At 38.5% G+C, this 19,617-nt stretch overlaps 2 protein-coding genes across 2 annotated transcripts; both read right to left on the bottom strand.

Annotated features, from left to right (window-relative positions):
* Positions 1-554: 554 nt before the first annotated feature.
* On the bottom strand, positions 555-8,707 carry LOC116258674 (alpha-mannosidase 2-like). Its single transcript, XM_031635969.2, has 4 exons — positions 7,681-8,707; positions 7,127-7,276; positions 5,726-5,758; positions 555-3,723 (listed from the first exon to the last, which is right to left on the bottom strand). Exons 1-4 carry the CDS (start codon positions 8,191-8,193, stop codon positions 964-966), a joined length of 3,456 nt encoding a protein of 1,151 aa, XP_031491829.1. The 5' UTR covers positions 8,194-8,707; the 3' UTR covers positions 555-963.
* Positions 8,708-9,742: 1,035 nt separating this feature from the next.
* On the bottom strand, positions 9,743-17,387 carry LOC116259010 (uncharacterized). The gene is made up of 7 exons (XM_031636592.1): positions 16,917-17,387; positions 14,087-14,227; positions 13,624-13,989; positions 13,136-13,378; positions 12,529-12,621; positions 10,311-10,511; positions 9,743-10,227 (listed from the first exon to the last, which is right to left on the bottom strand). Exons 1-7 carry the CDS (start codon positions 17,250-17,252, stop codon positions 10,018-10,020), a joined length of 1,590 nt encoding a protein of 529 aa, XP_031492452.1. The 5' UTR covers positions 17,253-17,387; the 3' UTR covers positions 9,743-10,017.
* Between the last annotated feature and the right edge of the window lie 2,230 nt (positions 17,388-19,617).

The raw sequence follows: 19,617 nt of genomic DNA, 5'->3' as shown, positions 1-19,617 counted from the left end.
GTAATAATACAATTTAACGATAAAGAATAACATTGAGAAAAGAAAATTGGGAAACTGGCGCTTTTAGTTGCTCAAGTTAATAAAAAATCACTTTTGGATTCTCAATTGACAATTTTCCCAAAAAGTTAGCTCTCATTAGGAAAACCACAAAAAGTAATCAATTTTAAAATCATAGGCAAAATGTAAAATGTAAGCGTGTAAACTTAAGGAGCGTAGTGCAACTGGGCAGCAAGGTTGCTCACACTTAAGGGGTTTGAAGGGTGGATCTTGTGGCCACTGTCATGCTTTGGTGTATTTTTCCTCTGAGCTGCAAATGGTGCAAGCAGACATTGAATTGTAAAATGTATTGTGCATCCACCCAAGCCCTGAAGCAAAGTCCAAACCTTGAAGGCATACCATATGGGTATGACCTTAAGGGTTTTATCTGAAGGCGATTTCCTCTAACATTAGAAAAAAGAAATGGAAATTTTCTAAAGAAATATAAGAAACGTAAAATCTAAGTAGTTGATTTTTTTTCTTTTCCAGCACTTAGATGAAAAACGAAAGCAAACGACTAAAAAATTTAGGAAGCATGTTATTGAAACTTGGTCGACTAGATTACTCCATCATTTTATGAGCCAAAGTAGTAAAGATTGTATACAGCAGAAAGGAAGAAGCAAAATATCTTGTATGGCACTTATCAGTTATCTCTATAAAATATCACCAGGAATTGGTGGAAACTAACAATATCCACGAGATGAAAATTGGCACGGTTCATGGAGCAGCACCTTCAGCGTGTGAGGAACCAACTAAAACACTTATCCACTGTGCATTTCATCTCATCAGACTTGCACAGATCAACTTCTTGCTCGTTGAGCCACATGCCAAAAATAAACTGCTGCAGATGTGCTCCAAAGATGGCTGCTCAAGTTGAATCACTCTAGCAATTCACATTAGAAAAACTGTCTCCCGTACATCTTACAGTCACTGCTTCAGCAAAATTTCCAATTTGTATGCTTGCAACTCCATAGGATAAAGCAATATTTCACCATCACTAGTGATCTCTTGCAGTTTTTTTCTGTGTCGTTCATCAATACTCCCCACATTTTCAATATAATCATGTAATGTATTAAGAGAAGCTGCTTTTGCTTCCTGGATAGAGAGGTCGTTGAACATTGAGAAGAGATCAAAGACCCCATTTGTCAATGTTGAACATCCAAAACCTCCTTTGTTGCAATAAGATGAATCCCAACCCCTCTTCTGCAGGATAAGCAAGAATCTCAGATCTTTAGTTGTCCTGTCCAAGAATTTCAATGGACGGGGAACCTTGAAACCTACAATATGGACATCGCATGGCAAGGAAGAAATTAATGGTGAGAAAGACTTTGGAGGTGAATGCCCTGATTTCTCTTCTGCTTTCTTACTCACAAATATATGCATCGGATAGTTCAAGTGACCACTAACTCTGTGAGATAGCAGGGATGGATTCAAAGGGGCTGGACCTGCTAAATCATTTACTGATACGGAAACCTTTTTTTCTATTAGAAGATGAAAAATGACATTCATAGGACGGTTATCCAGCACACCTTGGCCAAGACCTCTACCATCATCCTGAGTTAATCGTCTGTCCAGCATAATCTCAAGCCAACCATTTCTAAGGCTTGCCACACCCAGTGATTGTCGTGAATGAATGGAAAACCTGTGACCTTCTGAATTCTGCAAGAAAGCAAGGGAAGGCATAGGATAATAATTGCCCTGTAAAGGAATCTTATCATAGGTTTCCCTACGGCTCATCTGAAAACCATTCAGATCTGAATAAAAGATTTGTTTGTTTTCTATTTCGGTCTTGAACCTAGCAATTAACTCCCTGTCATTGAAGTTGGAATCAAGAAGATCAACATGGTATTCCTTCTCAATAAAGAATCCTTGAACTGTGTTTTCCCCATTATAGATACGAGTGCTATATGAAATAGGAGTATCTTCCCATGATACCTTGGGGTATGAATAGACTTCTTGCATGAGGGGGCCTTCTGATATTACCAACCTCCCACCTGCCTGAATAATAGGTTGTGCTTCACCAGTAGGCTTGAAAAGATATGCCCCACTTCCCATGCTAGAATACATACCAATTTCTTCCTCGACAATTGTTACAGAGTGATCTTTATGATTAGTGACTTTCTGCAAAAGACCATGCTTGGTATCAAATGTAAGTGTATGCAAGTGGTTCTGAACCTCTACAGTGTCCTCCACCAGTTTTGAACAAGTGTAAGAAGCAGGACAAGACACAGGCTCTAATCCAGCAAATATTTTCAATTTTGAGTGCCTTGGTTTCTCACATCCAGCATAGCCATTGGCAATATAATAAGTCTGCAAACCCAATGGGGGAACAGAAGCTCTCCAGAAAACACGATGCTTCTCAGTGAATAATTTGTCTTTTTCATGCTGCAACTCAGGAGCAATCTGACTCCTCACAGAGGACCAGTTGGATGACAAAACACAAATATCTGGATCTGTGACAATGACCATTACAATTTCTTCCCTGCTTTGTTCTAAAGGATTAAAAAGCACAATTGATTGTGCACTACCCTCAGAGACTTCTATCACACGATGTACAGGTTGAACATTGTACTTTGATCTCACCTCCTCTGCCTCAAACTGAGATACCAAACTTGGTGCGGACTTGTTATTATGGATGTTAAGCAATACCTCAACAGACTTAGACATGAATATTTTCAGATCGTCTAAAGAAGTATGCATTCGAAGTCCATAATCTTCAACTACATGGTCTTTTGCAGTCCCCGTTACACCATCATGGTGCTGAAAGAGTGCTAGATTCCTTCTTGCTGCTGTCAATTTGTCTGAGAAATTGATGGGAAACTTAGCACACGAGTGTCTCTGGCAGTAAGCCATCACTAGTGCAAACATAATTTCAGATGCTCGGAGAGTTTCCTCCAACACACGATCAACAGCCTTAAAGAATGGCCTTGAAACATAATAACCACTCCAGTAATCTTGTTGCCTGTCAGCATAGGTGAAGAAGTCACCTGATAATGAAGGAAAACCTTCAAGTTCCTCGGAACCAAGTTCCCCAGCTCGAGAAAAGTTTATTCTTTCTGCCTCTGCACGGAGAGTTTGAAAATAGTCTTCCAGCGTGCCAAACATTGCCTCAGCATTCAGAGATGGATTTGAATTGATATAATCAAATAATAGCTGGTAATTTCTGAATTGAGCTTCTGCTTCATCTACAGTAACATACCTAAAATCATCCCCAAGAGGTATAAGAAGGGTATTTGTTCTGTAAAGAGTAGACTTTTTCCTATATTGATCTAACAACTTCAAGGCTCTTTCTTGCACATTGGATGGGTTAGTTTCGACTGGATGTTCACCCCATGGACAGAACTCATAGCTAAAGCCATGAGTCCGAGCAAAATCAAACTGGCAACAGACAGCAGGTTCTGGCCCACAAGTGTGTGGCACATCATAAGAATAAAAAGGCATCATATGAACAAATATATCAGCTGTTCCTTCCAAATCCCAAACCTGCCGCCACAAAAATTCCAGATTCTGGTGCAGTGCAAGTTCCTTCTTCACCTCGTAATGAGTCCTTTGTATGAGCATGTTCTCGAAACCCATACGACGAAGTAAGTATGCCATTGTGGCAGAGTAACCAAATGGATCAATAGCCCAAGCATTTTTAGGAACAACCCCAACATTATCAGCCAACCACATGTTCCCTTCCATCATCTGGAACACAAGGATTACGGATGTAAAATGGCTTTAACCACCACTATATATTACAATTTGGTAACTAATTCATAAACAGAATTAACACAATATTTTTTTTCCATAAAAGGAAAAAAAGTAATCCAAAAGATAAGCTCAAGAGTTTTTGAAGCTATTCTCTGAAATATAACATTAAAAATTAAAAAAAGAAAAGCATAACAGTTTTTTCTCATGGTATAAAATTCATAAATAGATGCATACTGAAAACTAATAAATGAAAAACAAATATACATCTACTAAATTATGAGTTATGACTCTTTAGAATTTCTTCATAAATGTCACGAGATGACATGAATATGTCAGTGACATGATTTAATAGATAATGTTTGAATGGTGAAAGATATCTCAAAGCAGAACATGTTAAATACTGGAAAGGAGAATTCTTGAGAAAAAATGCATCTGCAGTAAGATCGATGTCACTTTTAGTCTGCCAAATAGAAAAATGTTCTACCTTTCTTACTAATAGTCATTTTTAATAGTCATTGACATAACTGACCTATGTCAATGGGTCCAAGTTGCGCAAGAACCAGGGAAATGGGTGCAGAGGATGCAACAATGGTTTCAGTTTTCAATAAACCCAGTTGATATATTTTATGTATATTGGAATAGATTCATAGTGCATACATGCATATATATACTCAACATATAAGAGAGAAGAGAGAGAGAGAGAGAGAGAGAGGATAGGGAATGGTCACACTCCAAATCTTAGGAGTTAGGACACCATCCTACTGCCAAAAAATATATCCCTAAGCTTCTTTCAAAAAATTAACTTCCTTCTGGGTCAAGAAACTCGGCCATGGATTTTGAATCAAAATTTTCAATATATAGGTTAGATTTATATGGATTTGAAATTTTGAATATTGACGAAAATGATAAAAGAAAAAGAATTCGAACATTTTCATATAATAAGACCCTATTTGCATGTCCAAGGAAATTGATTCACTGTATTTTTTACCCATAAAATCCAGAACCATGGAGTTAGTTTTGCTGAAGACACCTGTAAACATGATTGATTACAAGGGAGATAGAACACACATGACACAACCTGGGATTTAAGGAGGCCATCTTCCAATCTCCTATTTTCTTAATCTGACTAAAGTGGTTTGTGAATGTGATAAGACAATTTGCAGTTGCAATGAAATAACTTAAAGACATGAAACTGCAAACACCCTGGACAAACGAGTCCAGTTAGACAGATAGTTGATCTGACTATGTCTAAAACCTGCCAGCAACCTCATTTGTGTATAGCTGTCACAGGTTCAATGAGCATTAGTTTTGGATCAACATAATTCATGGAAAAATGGAGTTGGACCAGATCAGATACAGCCAGAAATTACAAAATCCTATGATGAAGCAACTGCATCTGTCCCTTCTTTTGATGTGTCAATGATACATAGCTTAGAAAGCACAAACCCAGCAAATACTTCCACGCCCTTTATTTTGAGATGCATTTCAGGCAGACGATGTCAACACTCCCCACCCACGTGTCTTTTCAAGTTTCAGCTATCTTTGCGAATGCAAATGATGATCTATTGTCATGTAAAACATCCTTTGTTTATTTTATGTTTAACTGTATCACATGAAAAGAAAAGTTTGAAGATTATAATAGATAAAATTACATGAACTAAAATCATAATGAAGAAAATACTAAGAAAACTAGCAAGTCTATCCACATGCTTACAGTCTTTCATTTAGACCAGCTGGAGAGAGAGAGAGAGAGAGAGAGTAGATATTTCAACATTATAAGAAAAACCAACAAGCCCGATACAAGATCATTATACCACCAAAAAACTGAACCAAAGAAACAGAAAAGAAACTGAAGGGCCACCAGGCCCAGTACCCCACAAACTTGACCTATCAGATAGAGACGAGGAGGGTAAAAACCACTCCGGTGCACAATCACAGAGACATCAAACGTGATACCAAGAGAGGGGAGAGAGAGAAAGAGAGATGGAGAGCGTACCTGCTCAATAATAGCAAAATAGTGTGAGTTTGCCTGGAACAACAAATAAGACTGTCAGGAACCCTTTTTTGTAATGGACAAACAAGAACTTGCAAGATACATCCACTTTGCAAGAAAATTGATACATCCACTTTGCAAGAAAATTGGAATCATCAGGTGCCATGTAAAGCATGGCATTCCCTGCCTGTCCATATAATCAATCACCAGTACCAAGAGAATTTGAATCATCAGGAAATTTTCAAAAATTGAGTGTTGAACTAATTTACAGATTATATATTCATTCCTACAATTTATGTGTCGTAGGAAAATTACACCATCGTGTTCAATGGATAAGGGTCTAAAAATTTATACCATTTTCTGGTGGCATGTGAAGTCCATAAAAATCTAATGTGTTTCTTTCAGCAACTTGTGCTTGTGTCACTTTCTGAGATGGAAGAGCATGTCCAAGGATCTAGATGCACACAGGTTCAATAATTTTTTACAGTTCAGCAACCAATAGCCTTTGCAGAAGATGGTCAGCCATGTCAAAGCTGGTGGTTGGGTGCTCTAGAAAAAGACTTCCCAAGGCACGACCAAGAGAACTGTTTCATGTATAAACTTTTATCTTTTTGATAGTTTTGATGCATAGATAGCTTTAAGAAGAACAGTAGCTAAAATGTGAAAAAGGCCAACTATTCAAAAAACAACTGCCAAAGAGTGCAAGTTTGTAAAGCTGCCTATGCATCTTGATTATAATGGTCACTATATGAAGGAAAAACTCACGAAAATAGTAAAGAAAATGCAGGAAAAAAGAACTAAATATTTCTTCTTCAGCACAACTGCCCAAGCCAATCATTAATTAACTGAACTATGAGGTTTGGGACATAAAAAAAAATGCTAAAGCATCAAGATGAATCAGAACAAGGTTGATGAATGAGTTAATATGATAGAGAAGATCTATAGAGTCCTCAGTTAACCGCCTAATACATTGATCTCCAATGATAAAAGAAGACCTTTTACCTTCAACTCTTTTATTTTCCCTAAAAAATACGCACAGAAAGGCAGACTTGGAATAAGCGTTTTACATTTTTCTGCGTTGTCAAATGATTAATCGATCAGTCCTGGTTAAGGTTCCCCCTAGGTTCCAATTGTAAAAGATTTGAGAGCTGCATTCAGCAAAGACTCCTCCCCCCCCCCCCCCCACCCCCCACCCACAAAAAAAATCCATTTCTTAACGGGTGTAAAATATCTGAAGGAACTTCAAAATGACAAGGCACGATTTACAGTTCCGAAAGCTGGTTCAATGATCCTCATGTGCTACTATCTTTTCTTCTAAGTTTATGCATCATAAGTCAGATCAAGCGATCACTTTTTTTTTTTTCAACAAAAGATCGCCGAGTAGTTCCGTTTCAAAAAAGTTACCTCATCATTCATCACCCAGCCGCCTCCAACAATCTCCAGCTGCCCATTCTTTACCAAATTAATCAGACTCTGTTTCTTTGATTCCGAAGCGTCCCTCCACCACCTTTCCAGATATGACATCTCCTCCCAGATGAACTTTCGCCGAGTATCCTGCCATTTCCAGCCTTATCAGTTATCACAATCCTGCTATAAAGGTTCCCTTGGCAACAAAAGTAGTTTACAATCTTAACGGTTGGATCCAACTCCCTAAGCTCATCAAACACAGCACCAGAATCTTCTCTCACAAGCAGAACCATGGAAATCTTGGAAGCCTACAGCCTAGCAAGTCCGAAGCAATTCCCAAACAAAAGAATAAAAAATCTGAGGCCATACAACTCTTAATTGGCCCATTTCATAAAAACGACTAACAAAAGGAACAGAGATCAGGCTCCCATTGCACAGATTCGTAACCGATCAATTTCGACCAACCATCAACCCAATGAATTCAAACCACCACGCAGGCAGTCATAAGACACGAAAACTTAGACACGGAATAGGTTCAGGTGTGGAGTTACCTTTGAAAGAGTCTCGACGATGGTATCCAATATATGTCGAGATTGACGCATATAATACTCTTCCACGGTGAGCTTCCATCCTGGATCGTTATGGGAATGCGGCACGACGAAGACCTTCAATTTCTCATCGTTCCACTCATCTCCCTTATACTTCACCACCCATCCTTGCTTCCAAGGGCCCCCATCCACGTCCAAGAACTGAATCTTGTCATAGAGGCCCTTTGTGCTGATGTCTACAGGTGAATATGTGCCATTCAATGAGGTGAATCTCTGTAAGGGTGAACTCTTGCGTCGAGAAAAGGGCGGGTAGGAAGAATTTTGAGGTCTAGTAGAAGGGGGTATCGGAATTCCGTATCTGAGGACAACAACGATGAAGACACCGAGGGAGACGATGATTCCTATACAGAAGATGTTGGTCGAGAGGAAATCGCGCAGTTGGCTCTTCCTTCTTCTGCTGGTCTTCGTTTTGACCTTTGAGTAGGGGAGTGTCTGAGCACCACGCCTGCCCGCCATGCCAAAGAAACAGAAAGGTTTCAATTTGTTCTTACAAGTGAACCCCGCTACGGTTTCTTCGCGGAAAGTAGACAGTATTCATCTTCAAACCAAATCCGGAAGAAAAGAAGATAGAAAGAGAAAAAGTAAACATCATTTCCAAAGCCTAGACAAAGAGGTCAGGTGCCAGGTGCTGCATCTTGAACGAGCGTCGAGTGACCGGCTTTGTAGCTTGGTAACGGGAAACATCAAGTAACGTGAAACCCTAAAATCCTGCATACTTTGGACCAAATATAGATCACATGGATTCAGAAAACGCCCTGTTGGAGGCTCGCTTTGCCAGTTGAACCGTATTATCTCATTCTTACTTCCCTGGCCTCTTCCTCGCGCTACTATCATCAGCGTTGACAAATGTATCAGAGGGCACACACAACATGCGCGTTGTCTGAAACACCGGGCGACTGGATCGTAACTTCGCTTGCAGCCAGTGGAAAAGCATTTTTCACTGCCTTATCACCACAAAATTTGCATCTAACATTGGAGCGAAAACTTCGTCATCATAAAACTAAAAGCATCCAACAACTGTTGTTGATTATTGCTTTCTAAAATGTTCTTCAGCTTTTCTCTTTTAAGAGACAATGTTGTTAAGTGAGCAATCTAGATTAAGGCGCAGACATGTTGTAAAATTAAGAGTTAATTACAAAAGAAGGTTATTTGTTGATGAAATGGATCAAGAAGAGCAACGTTCCCCCTTGTTGAACTGTCAGAACATCAAGTACTGGAAGTACTTAAATTTTTCATAGTTAACTAAAGAACCCATCAGCCAACTTAGCGGAAAATTATCATTTCACTTCCTGAAAAATGCATAAAAAACACTCCTGGTTTTTGAATTCAATTAGTCTCTTCTTCGGTGGATTTTGAGCATTATTAAGAAAACATTAACTTATCTATTAGATGGCAATAAAAGAACTAAAACATTAAGTTATCAATTAGATAGCAAAAAAAGAACTAAGTAATTTGGTTATAACGAATCGTGCATTAGTATTATTAGGAACAGTAGAAAAGGAAAACAATGCAAATTGTTTATTAATGATTTAAGTCTGTTTTTGTTAAGGATGGTTTAGTTATTTTTATCATGTAAGTTAGTCATAACCTAGAGTTAACTGATAGAACTTTTACTTTCAAATGACATTGCAAAATTTACGTGTGTTTCCAGTAACATTAAAATGTAAAGCGTATAATTTTTTATTGACTTACGTTTAGTTTTCTTTCCTAAATTTCCACATTGTTGAACTAATAATCAGGTATCTTGTGCCTTGATGGCAGGCATTCCAAAAATCAGATCAATCAAGCCGCATGCGAGGAGTTGCTTTCAAAGAACTAAATTTGAATTAAGAAGAGTAACCCACAAAAAATGATAATAAGTTTTTAAAGTTTAAAAAAATGGCTGATGGTTATGCCACAAAGCAGTTCATTAAGCAGGTGGTTATGCCACGTTAGGGCAAATATGAAGGGCACTATGGGACATGAATACTCCACAATTTCTCAGTCGATACAATAGGAGACCATGTTGCACGTAATGCAGCGGTATTTATTATATATCATCCGTAAAGATAGCGATTGTTCATGGTTGTTAAACTCAACTTTGAACATGTATAGTACAGGCGGCCTTTCCATTGCAGAAGAAGCAATAAAGATTAGACTGCCTTTGAACAGTGGTCTAAATCTATTTACATGCTTTCGTGCAGCAGTTGCTTGCGAGACAAACCTACGACTGAATCTGCTCGCCAGATGATAAGGCAAGTGATATGAGGGAGAGACCAAGGAATGGACATATCATTGGATTCAACAACCTAGTGGTCTCTTGTAGGTTGGTGGCAGGGAGGGGCAGTTCTCGTTCATACGTGAATACGGTCGAATGGTGTTATATTCAGGAAACTCCATGTAGTACTCTCCCAATATCTGACAGAAAGGTTGCCCATCTTTGGCCCTACACCAGCTTGGCAAACGGCTACCATTATTCTCAAATATTTTAAGCATGTAGGCATCGCGGATCTGCAGATACAGAAAACAGGTTCTGTGATATCAGACAAGAACTTCATGAAAATTAAACGGGAGCAACAATGATTTACACTTACCGTGAATTCCGTGACCTGAATAGAGCTGGACATAGGTTCAAATAAGCCAGCAGCTTTGTACATTTCAAGAATAAATACCACACAAGTTGTTGACTTCCCATCACTATACACCCACTCATCTTGTTCAGGGACGGTAAGCAATTCATCAAAGGTTATGCCACGATTCTCGCATTCAGAAAGTATTCCTCGTAAATCCAAGTCCTGGAACAAGAAAGGCAGAAAAGCTGTATTGACAAGAAAAATTTTTCAAAGCTAATCTCAACCAGCGATTCAATGCATTAACAATCAATGTGAGCATGTTGCACATCTTATCGAACATATAAATATATAGAAATAGAAATATGCAGACTAAAATAAATATAAAAGCTATGTAACTGATTATGAGTCAAACCAATTAATGTACTTCGAACTGAAGTTCAAAAAGTTGGATAAGTCTAATTTGAAAAAACAACTTTACATATGAGACTATAAAAACTCTTAAGTTGATTAAATGCATAAATAACACCATGTAATGATGCAATCCTCATGTTTATTTCATGGACACACACACACATGTACATAAAGGTACAATTTCAAATAGACAAAGAACAAAATTTGACAGTTCTTGGTGAACATAATCTGCAATTATACCGTCAACATTTGATTCCTACTAAAATGTGTTAGAATAAAGAAAAAACAGGTAAATAACTGACAGGCAAATGGAATATCGTGCTTCCCTTCCCCAATCCACTTATCCATTCATGCCTTGAAATGCCAGTACTCAAAGACATATGTACCCCCATAAGACATATATATATATATATATATATATAGATATATATATATAGTTTGTTTGTTTAATCATCATCTAGGACGTGAGCACCTGTGTCGAACCGGTTCAATAATGGTACAGGTACCGGTAAGGCCTTGGGTACGGTGAAGGCCATAGCAGACAGAATCAGCCCATTTTTGGACTTGATCCAACTTGACCAAGTCCAAGACCGTCCAAAATTGGGCATTTATTTGTAATTAGGTATCACTGTACATAAGTAGCATGATTTCTTGATATTGTGTAAAGCATATGACCCACAAATTTACACAGCATATACCTAGCTTGAAGCATCATATGTTGTTGTTATTTTATTTTCTAGACAAAGCTATAAGTTTGAATCATGAATGTGTTGTTTTGTTTGTTTAAAATCTTATTTTTTGTGAAGAAAATGGATAATTATAAATATGCACTGTAGTGTCCCCATACCCAAGTCTTTTAAAAATACTTCATTCTAGTACTCATACCGGCACCTATATCCATACCTATACAACATAAATTACCATATATTGATTTCATGGCTTTTTTTCCATCGATCCAACCACCCCTGCTTCCCTATTCCTCTCCACCTTTGACAAGCATATTCACTGAGGTGCTTTTCCCCTCTTTTGCAGTCTCCAGAAACAAAATCTGCTTTTTGTTCCATCGCCTCTTGAATACTTACTCTCAATCTATGTTGCATGGACACTTTAAAAAATATGAACTGTCAGTGTCTGGCTGTGTCCGACACCAACACCAACACTTGTCGACACTTCTGAGACATTTCATTTTTGAACTAGGATAATGTCCAGCAGCCATGTCACTTTTTTCCACCCACTTTTCCTTTTTCCCCCTTCTCTCACTTCCCCTTCTCTTTTCTTCTCATTTCCCTCTCTTTTTTGTTTATGCAAACCCGCTTCTCTCTCCCTCTCTTTCTACAGCTCCATGTCATCTTTTTTAAACGATGCTAGAGGGCAAGTTGTCCTTTTAAGAAGGTCAACAGGAGGTCTGTTCTCTCTCTCTCTCTCTCTCCCCACCCCCCTCTTTCTCTCTGCTCCTTGTCATTCATTAAAAAGGATGATAGGGGACCGTCATCCTGTAAAAGGAGATGAGCGGGGTCATTCTAAAAAATAATTTTCTTAAGAAAACTATTTTTTAATTAAATTTCTCGTTAGACCAAAGTAACCTTAATATAAAATAAATTACAAATGTTAAAACAAATAAAGACATTAATAGTTAGTAACAGATTTTTAATTAGCATTTTGTTATTTTTCTAAATATATATATATATATATATTATTATTATTATTATTATTATTATTATATATATATAGGTGTGTCCAAGTGTACTTTTGACACTCCTTTCTGTGTCCATGTCCATACAACGTAGCTCCCAATACATGAAGAGAGAGAGAGAGAGTCTGCATTCACCTCAGTACCAAGACGCTTATTTAGCGCTTCATTCCACATATTTGCAGCATAATCTGGCTGTAACCTAGTCCACATAGACATGAAAGAAATGACCTGCAAAGAATAATCACAAAATAATCAGTAAATAAGTCCTTATACTTACATGAGAGATGACCTGTAAAGAAATACAAAATCACAAAATAATCAGTAAAATAAGTCCTTATACTTGGAAGTAGAAGTAGGGTGTTACACACTGGTCGAAACAAAGAGATAAGTATAATAGAGGACAGGTCGGAAATGAAGCCTGATAAATTATAAAATCACAAAAGCCCTAACCAGATTGAGCCAATTTGCTACTCCAGTCAAAAGACATAAATTACCAAATGAAGACACACATTCAAGGTTTGCTCATTTGACACGTTAGGCAATTTAAAACTCCACGCAAGCATGCATTTTACAGGCTCTAGATTTTACTTATAAAAAATGTAAAATTAGGCTTTTTCATTATGAGAGCTAAACATGTAAAAAAGAAGATATTATTATTCAATATTAGCAAAATCTAAAACGAACTCAACAATATCAAATAAACAAGTGATTAAGTAGTGACCAATATCAAAGGTATACAGACCAAATGAGAATCTAGAGGTGGAGGGTAGTTGTCAGCTATGGTGTCAATCCAGCTGAATATCATGTTGTGATAACCATATGGCTTCCCAGTCATGCTCAGTGCATATTCCCATGCTGCAGTGTTATTAAACTTTGCACGTAGGTCAGGATGTAGAGGAAGCAGAGCTATTTGAGGATTTGAGCTGTCCTTAAGTGCCAATTCCCACCATTCATCCCAAGGAATCACTACAATAATTTCTTCTCCCTGCATGATAAAAACCAAATTAACAAAGACCGCCAACCCATCTCTTCTCCACATGAAGACCAACAGTTTCAACATTTGTTCAAAACAACGCTAATCATAAGAATGTCTCATCTTACAACAATGAAGTTAAAATCTGCATGTTGCAATTCAAGCACTGGTACAGCAGAGCAGTTTTATGACAAGGAATTGCCTTTGCAAAAATAACACAAAGGACAATGACATGCAAACGTAGCAGTTGTCTGTACCTTCTCATTCTCATGACCAGATTCGCCCACCCATAGATTTCCTTGCTCATCCTTTAAGCAAACAGCAGTGTGCCCGGCAAAAGCCCCAGTCACCCATTTTTCCAGAGTCTCAAACCCACCCCATCGACCCCGTATCTTTGATACAGCCAAAAAATCTCCAGAATGAACATCCTCAGGACGAATATTTGTGATCCAAGGCTGAGGACGTTTCTCAAATGTTGCTCCCATGTGCTTTTTTAGGAACTCTAAGTTTGCATTCTGGCCCCAGCCAGAGTTCGAAAATAAGGGTAAAACATCTATAAGAGATAGCAAAGTTCCAAGCATCCCTGCTGGCATGAGAAATACTGATATACCATTCTTCTTGACCTGTAAAGACAACACCCAAACATACAATCATCTTCCTTTTCTCCTGGTCAGAGTATGTATATTGGGAAGGTAAAAGGTCAAGAGTAAGACAACAAACATATTCTAGTTCTGCAGGTTCCTCCCATGACTGAATCTCCAACGTGTGCTCTCTGGAGGTGAAATAGTAGTCCCATGTTACCCTGTATGGAGTTGCAAATACATAAAGATCCATGCATGTCCAGCTGTGGGCAGCATCAGTCTGAAAAAAAAAGAGAGAGAGAGAGAGAGAATCAGTACTCATGGTATATTATGCTTCATGATTTGCAACATAAATCAGACTGTTCCTTTGTATAGGAAGCAAATGAATAGTAGAATACCCAAAATAGAATCCATCACCTTAGACAACAATTTATTTTAACAGAAAACAGCTGCCTTGAAAACAGAAAAGCATGACAAACAATAGGAATTCTACATAGTCACAAATATAGTTCTCCGATTTTAATGGCAAGGTTTCTCTTGGGTACTTTTCAGGAAAATTGTTTACCATGGAAAATCAAGAAATTAAAACATTAACTGATCAAATTTATGAAATTAAGGGTTTTATACCTTTTTTACAAATATATTTGTAAAGTTTCAAAATAATTTTTAAATTTCTAAGATAAAAAAAATGACAATCAAAGAATCTCATGGGATAATTTAATACGATAAAGGGAAAAACAGCTTGTTGATATGACAAAAACATCAAAGAATAATTTTATAAAAAAGGGAAAAATATGACAACAATACAACAATAACTGAATATCAGGGCAAGAAATTCTTGTTGATATTTTGAATACCAAAAATATTTCCTTTTGAAAACATCTTATGTCGTTGTACAGTTTTAGCAATAAAAACACAACATTTTCTAAATATGGCCTACGTTGTGACCATACTTTGCACAGTAGAATGTCACTCTTGCCAAGTGCAACATCTTCAAGCCTGATCAAGGAGCTTGTAGGTATTTCTAGCTCCACGTGAGGCTTCTGGCTTCTTCCTTTGTACCTCACATTCGCATGTCTACCAGTTATAATATATACACTCCCTTGTTTTATCTTCTATTGTTATACATGTACTGAGTCGCTGTAATCATCTATTTCTCTTTCCATAAGCTATGAGCTCCCTGCATATTCATCCTTCAAAAACACAAGTTTGAATGTTTGATGCACGCTTGAAGTTTTTCATTCTAATTTTTCCCTACAAGACAGTACCTAAGCCTCAAAACCACAAAAGAATACCTTCATAAAGTAGCATCTATGAAAAAGAGATGTATTTGAAATTTAAACCATCATTCAAAGGACGGGAGTATGCCAAAGAAAATGTGACACATATTCACAATGTGGATCTGAATGAGAAACCCAGCTTCATGCCTACAGAAAAATTTTGGTGCTTTAAAGAGTCACGGCCACAATATTCCCACAATAAACCAGAAGGAGAATTAATCAATTCTAAATCTAGAGTTAGAGCCAATTATTGCCAACATATGATACATATAGAGAACACAAGAACACTCAGCAGAATTACAGACAAAGAAGCGCATAAAAGATCAAAAGTACAAGAAGCCCATAACAATAGCCATCACTATACCAATAAAATGCATGGAAATCCACATATAACTCCTAAGGTTAATCTGGGATTTGCCTATATAACAAGCAACAATCGCATACTTCAATAAGAACCACCAACTCGCTCAACTATCTCAGCATATCTTCTACCATGGAGTCCAGACTTCATTTAAAGACCGACCCTATTTGCTCATCTGCTTTACTAATTTCATCAAGATCCCAGCCAAGATTGCATTACCTAATTCCACATTTTCAACATCTTCCGTAATTGACTGCCTAATCCCTTTTTCAGGCACACCAATCCAGAAGAACCGTGTTGTGCCTTGAACATGGCAAACATATCCATCATTTACAGTTTTGCGTTTGAATGAGTGGGTTTCGTGTGGTTAAAGAGAGTTTGCTGTACTGAGCGAGGCTTCCAAAGCATGTAAATGCCTTGGGGGCCAGGATGTTAACCTTAGGGTTATGCAGCCGTAGTGCGACCAACTCTCACTGCCCAGGTGAGGCTTCCTTGCATAAGGAGCATTAAATTTTTGTTATAAATGTCATCCTATATCCTCATGAGAGATCGGCGATTCAAGCTAGACATGAAACATAAAAAAGTATTTAAATTTAATGAGCTATTAGCAACAAGAAATAGGAGAAACAATTTGATATGGGTCAACATATCAATGATATGAGCTTGTTTGTACAACTTTACACACCCGCATTAACCGCCAAATCATATGATCAAGCTGTACGTAATAGAACCTAAAAAGATGGAACTGCAGAAAATGAACGAAAATCACCATATTTTCCCCCTAACTCATTAAACCTAAGAAGAACACAGAGAGAAAACGAATTATTACGTTCCTTAAAAAAAAAAGTACGGGACTACAGCACTCTGAAAGAGCGATTTGTCATAAAGTAGCCTTCTTTTCAATTCCGAAAAGAACCTTCCAGGTGTTACAAATCACTCTTGTTCATTCATTGATCACAAAGAATCCAACGGTCATCTCGGAAAGGCCACAGCAAGACGATTACTGGAGACGAAATAGAACATTGAAAAAATGTCAAAACTTCACTCATTCCTTCAATAACGACTACTTCACAAGGTGTTCATCTTGGAAAGAGCCATAACCAAAATTAATGAAGATGGAAGTAAAATTTAGCGAGCCGCCAAATGTAACGTCAAAAAATCGACATCATGACCCCTCAGTTCGCAATTAAATTATCAAAGTCAGCTTCAATTAAAGACGTAAACGAAGAAGACACACACCCGGGCCCCAAAATCACCAAACCAACAGCACCATGAGAACCTAAAAAGAGAAGAAGAAGAAGAAGAAGAAGAAGGCAAAGGATCTCCACCTTAATATAGACTACGCCGCCGCCCAACCCGTTGTCCTCGTCCCCATCGGTGATCTCCAACCGAGCATCGTTCCCATAGAAGCACGCCCCCTTCCATCGTAGGGCATCGTCCTGGCGCACGGCCCCAACGAAGTAGGGCAAGAGGTCGACCGCACTGTGAAGATTGTTCAGCACCGGCCAGGACACTTGCCGGGGCAAAACGGGGAGAACGTCGTTGACCCTGAACGGAACCTTTATGGCATCGCTGATTCCGAACCAGACGGTGAAATAGAGGAAGAAGAAGAAGGAAGACGACGACGACAACCAACCCCTGGTACACCGTTCAGAGGAGGCCATGGGCGAGGACTAACTCCGATCCTAATCCCTGGTCGTCGATTCACTTTAAGGAGGAAAAGAAGGGGCCGCCCATGGCGATTCTCTTCTTCTTCCTCCCCCGTGAATGTGATGGGCTTTGGTACATTGGGAACCAAAGCCGCCGCTTTCTGATATTTTTTTCTCTCGTACGACCGCGGTGGTCCAGGTCGTCGATCGCTGGCGTCCAGCCACGTGGCGACGCCGGAGATGAAAGAGTTGAACTACCGTGGCGTGCAGAGCTGAACAGAACACCTTTGGCCGTAGACTCATCTGAGTTGGAGTTTGGATCGGGGTCGGACCCGATCGACATAATCAAATCCAACCCAATTCAGTTGGAAGTAGAGTTCGGATTTGGATTTAATTTTTTAACATCACACCCGGATCCATTCGTTCACAACGTCGTTTGATGGGTCCCGTTTGTGTCTGGTTCTCAGAAAAGAAGAAGGGTTGGGATTTCCGGGTGTTGACTCCACGCGTTTGATTTTGAGGGGTTCTGAAATCGCGTTTGATTTTCCACCAATCTCAGGTTTGAGGGGATCTAGATGACTGCAATCCAAGCAGGTCGAGAGGAAGGAATCGTCGACGTCACCGTGAATCTCAGAACTGTGGTAAACAAAGGCAACGTAAGATTAAAAAGGCCGGACAAGAAGAACAGTGTATTTCTTCGTCATAGCAGGAAAACGAAGAAGAATATTTATCTCTAGGAGGAAGTGAAAGAAATGGATCATTTACATCAATCAACCGGTTGGCTGGTAATATATTTCAACTCCCTACCATTTTCCTTGCCTGTTAGCCGACGCCACTGTGTTTGTCTCCGTCAGTAGTCATGAATTTGCGCCCTACTAACTCAGCAGTATTTCTAGTTACTTGCCGTATGAGAAGAAGGCGAATTTCCATGTTTGTTTTTTTGCAGCGAGTAGGAATATTGCTACGTCAGCGGGGACCTCTGCAGAACGTGCCCAAGCTTTCATGATATGCAAGTTCCGAAGTTCTTTGGAACTGAAAGCCAACCCAAGATAACCTTCTTTTCCCAACAGGCAAGGTGTGGCTGTGCAGAAAATGTAAGAAACTTCGAATTATAAGGTCATGACTCAGGATTCCTTGGACATCTCTCTTTTTCTCTTCTCTTTTACGTTTTTTTTTTCTGAATCTGAGGAAAGAATTATGGAGGGATGGCCAGGAGAAAGAGAGAGAAATTTAGCAACTACAGAAAATCTGACCAAATACCGAAAGTACCCAGACGTGGGGATGTTTGTATTCACGTGGAGACGAACATAAAAGGTTTATCATGGCAACGCAAGTTTAACCAATTGAGATAATTTAGATTTTGAAAGTCCACTATTAAATACCGTTAATCATAACAAAATCACCTTAAATTGCCCATGAATGACAAGAATTACCCAAAAACTCGTACATGTTTAAAATCTCCCATAAAGAAGATTCCTTCGTATCACTCGTCTCCTTTCCAATGACAATTCTGGATGAAGTTTCATCTATTTATCTCAAACTATAATAACCTTGTAAAAACATCATCAAACATGTGCTACACTGGAAACAGACCATAGTCACTTGGTTACCACCTTTCATCTACAGGACTGATAAGCTTTCGATAAGTAGTTTTGTTCGTGAGGAATCATTAAGCTGGTGCCTGATCTGCAGTTTAAGCCGATCTCAGCTGTAAAAACTACTCGACTTAGCACTATGATGAAATAAGCAGTTCAGAAACTTAAACAAATGAATTTCACAGTTGTTCACAGTGGTGGGCATGTACAAACGAGTTTGACTTACAGATAAAGATTCATATGCGTAAAATTGATCAAGGAAATGTCGTGTGCTAACCTCTTTTACATCATAAGAACATTGAAACCATAGTACCATACAACAAAGACAAGCATTGTGCTCCTTTTCAGCATTTAATTCAATGTATCGCATAAAAAAGACCATTTGTCCTAATGACAAACATGTGAAAGGGATTTAAGGTATGTATGCACATGCATGATGGAAACAAGAAGTCAACGTCTGCAAGCGCAGGTGCACATACACACACTATTATGAACTTGAATTAGTGATATAGGTTCTTTTTATCCTCAAATAAGTACAAGCATAACCAGATACAACTTTGTAGTATTAAATTTTTCATCCACATCTTCACTCGATCATATTCCTCCCAACTCAAGGTCCGCAAGGATTAAAAAGGCAGCACATGCATGATTCATGCACGAGACCGCTCTATCAGGACGCAGAATACCTTGGACACCAATTTAGCTCTATGAAGATGATGTCCTGAACGGTTGTTATTGTTTCTCAAGTACTTAATGCACACAATCAGCTACATTGTTTTGGTGCA

Source organism: Nymphaea colorata, chromosome 8 (assembly GCF_008831285.2).
Source record: "Nymphaea colorata isolate Beijing-Zhang1983 chromosome 8, ASM883128v2, whole genome shotgun sequence".
Classification (NCBI taxonomy): Eukaryota; Viridiplantae; Streptophyta; class Magnoliopsida; order Nymphaeales; family Nymphaeaceae; genus Nymphaea; species Nymphaea colorata.
The sequence above is the reverse complement of the archived record's forward strand: the minus strand, read 5'-3'. Positions and strand labels throughout refer to the sequence as shown.

Bases quoted from the DNA above. Each gene is read 5' to 3' on its own strand.
- LOC116258674 (XM_031635969.2), bottom strand. From the start codon at position 8,193: ATGGCGGGCAGGCGTGGTGCTCAGACACTCCCCTACTCAAAGGTCAAA. The intron at 7,277-7,680 runs GTAACTCCACAC...TGGAAATGGCAG, and splicing joins TCGTCGAGACTCTTTCAAAG to GATACTCGGCGAAAGTTCAT. The intron at 5,759-7,126 runs GTAACTTTTTTG...TTGTTGTTCCAG, and splicing joins GCTGGGTGATGAATGATGAG to GCAAACTCACACTATTTTGC.
- LOC116259010 (XM_031636592.1), bottom strand. From the start codon at position 17,252: ATGGCCTCCTCTGAACGGTGTACCAGGGGTTGGTTGTCGTCGTCGTCT. The intron at 14,228-16,916 runs GTGGAGATCCTT...TTTTTTTTTCAG, and splicing joins GCGGCGTAGTCTATATTAAG to ACTGATGCTGCCCACAGCTG. The intron at 13,379-13,623 runs GTACAGACAACT...TTTATCATGCAG, and splicing joins CTGGTCATGAGAATGAGAAG to GGAGAAGAAATTATTGTAGT.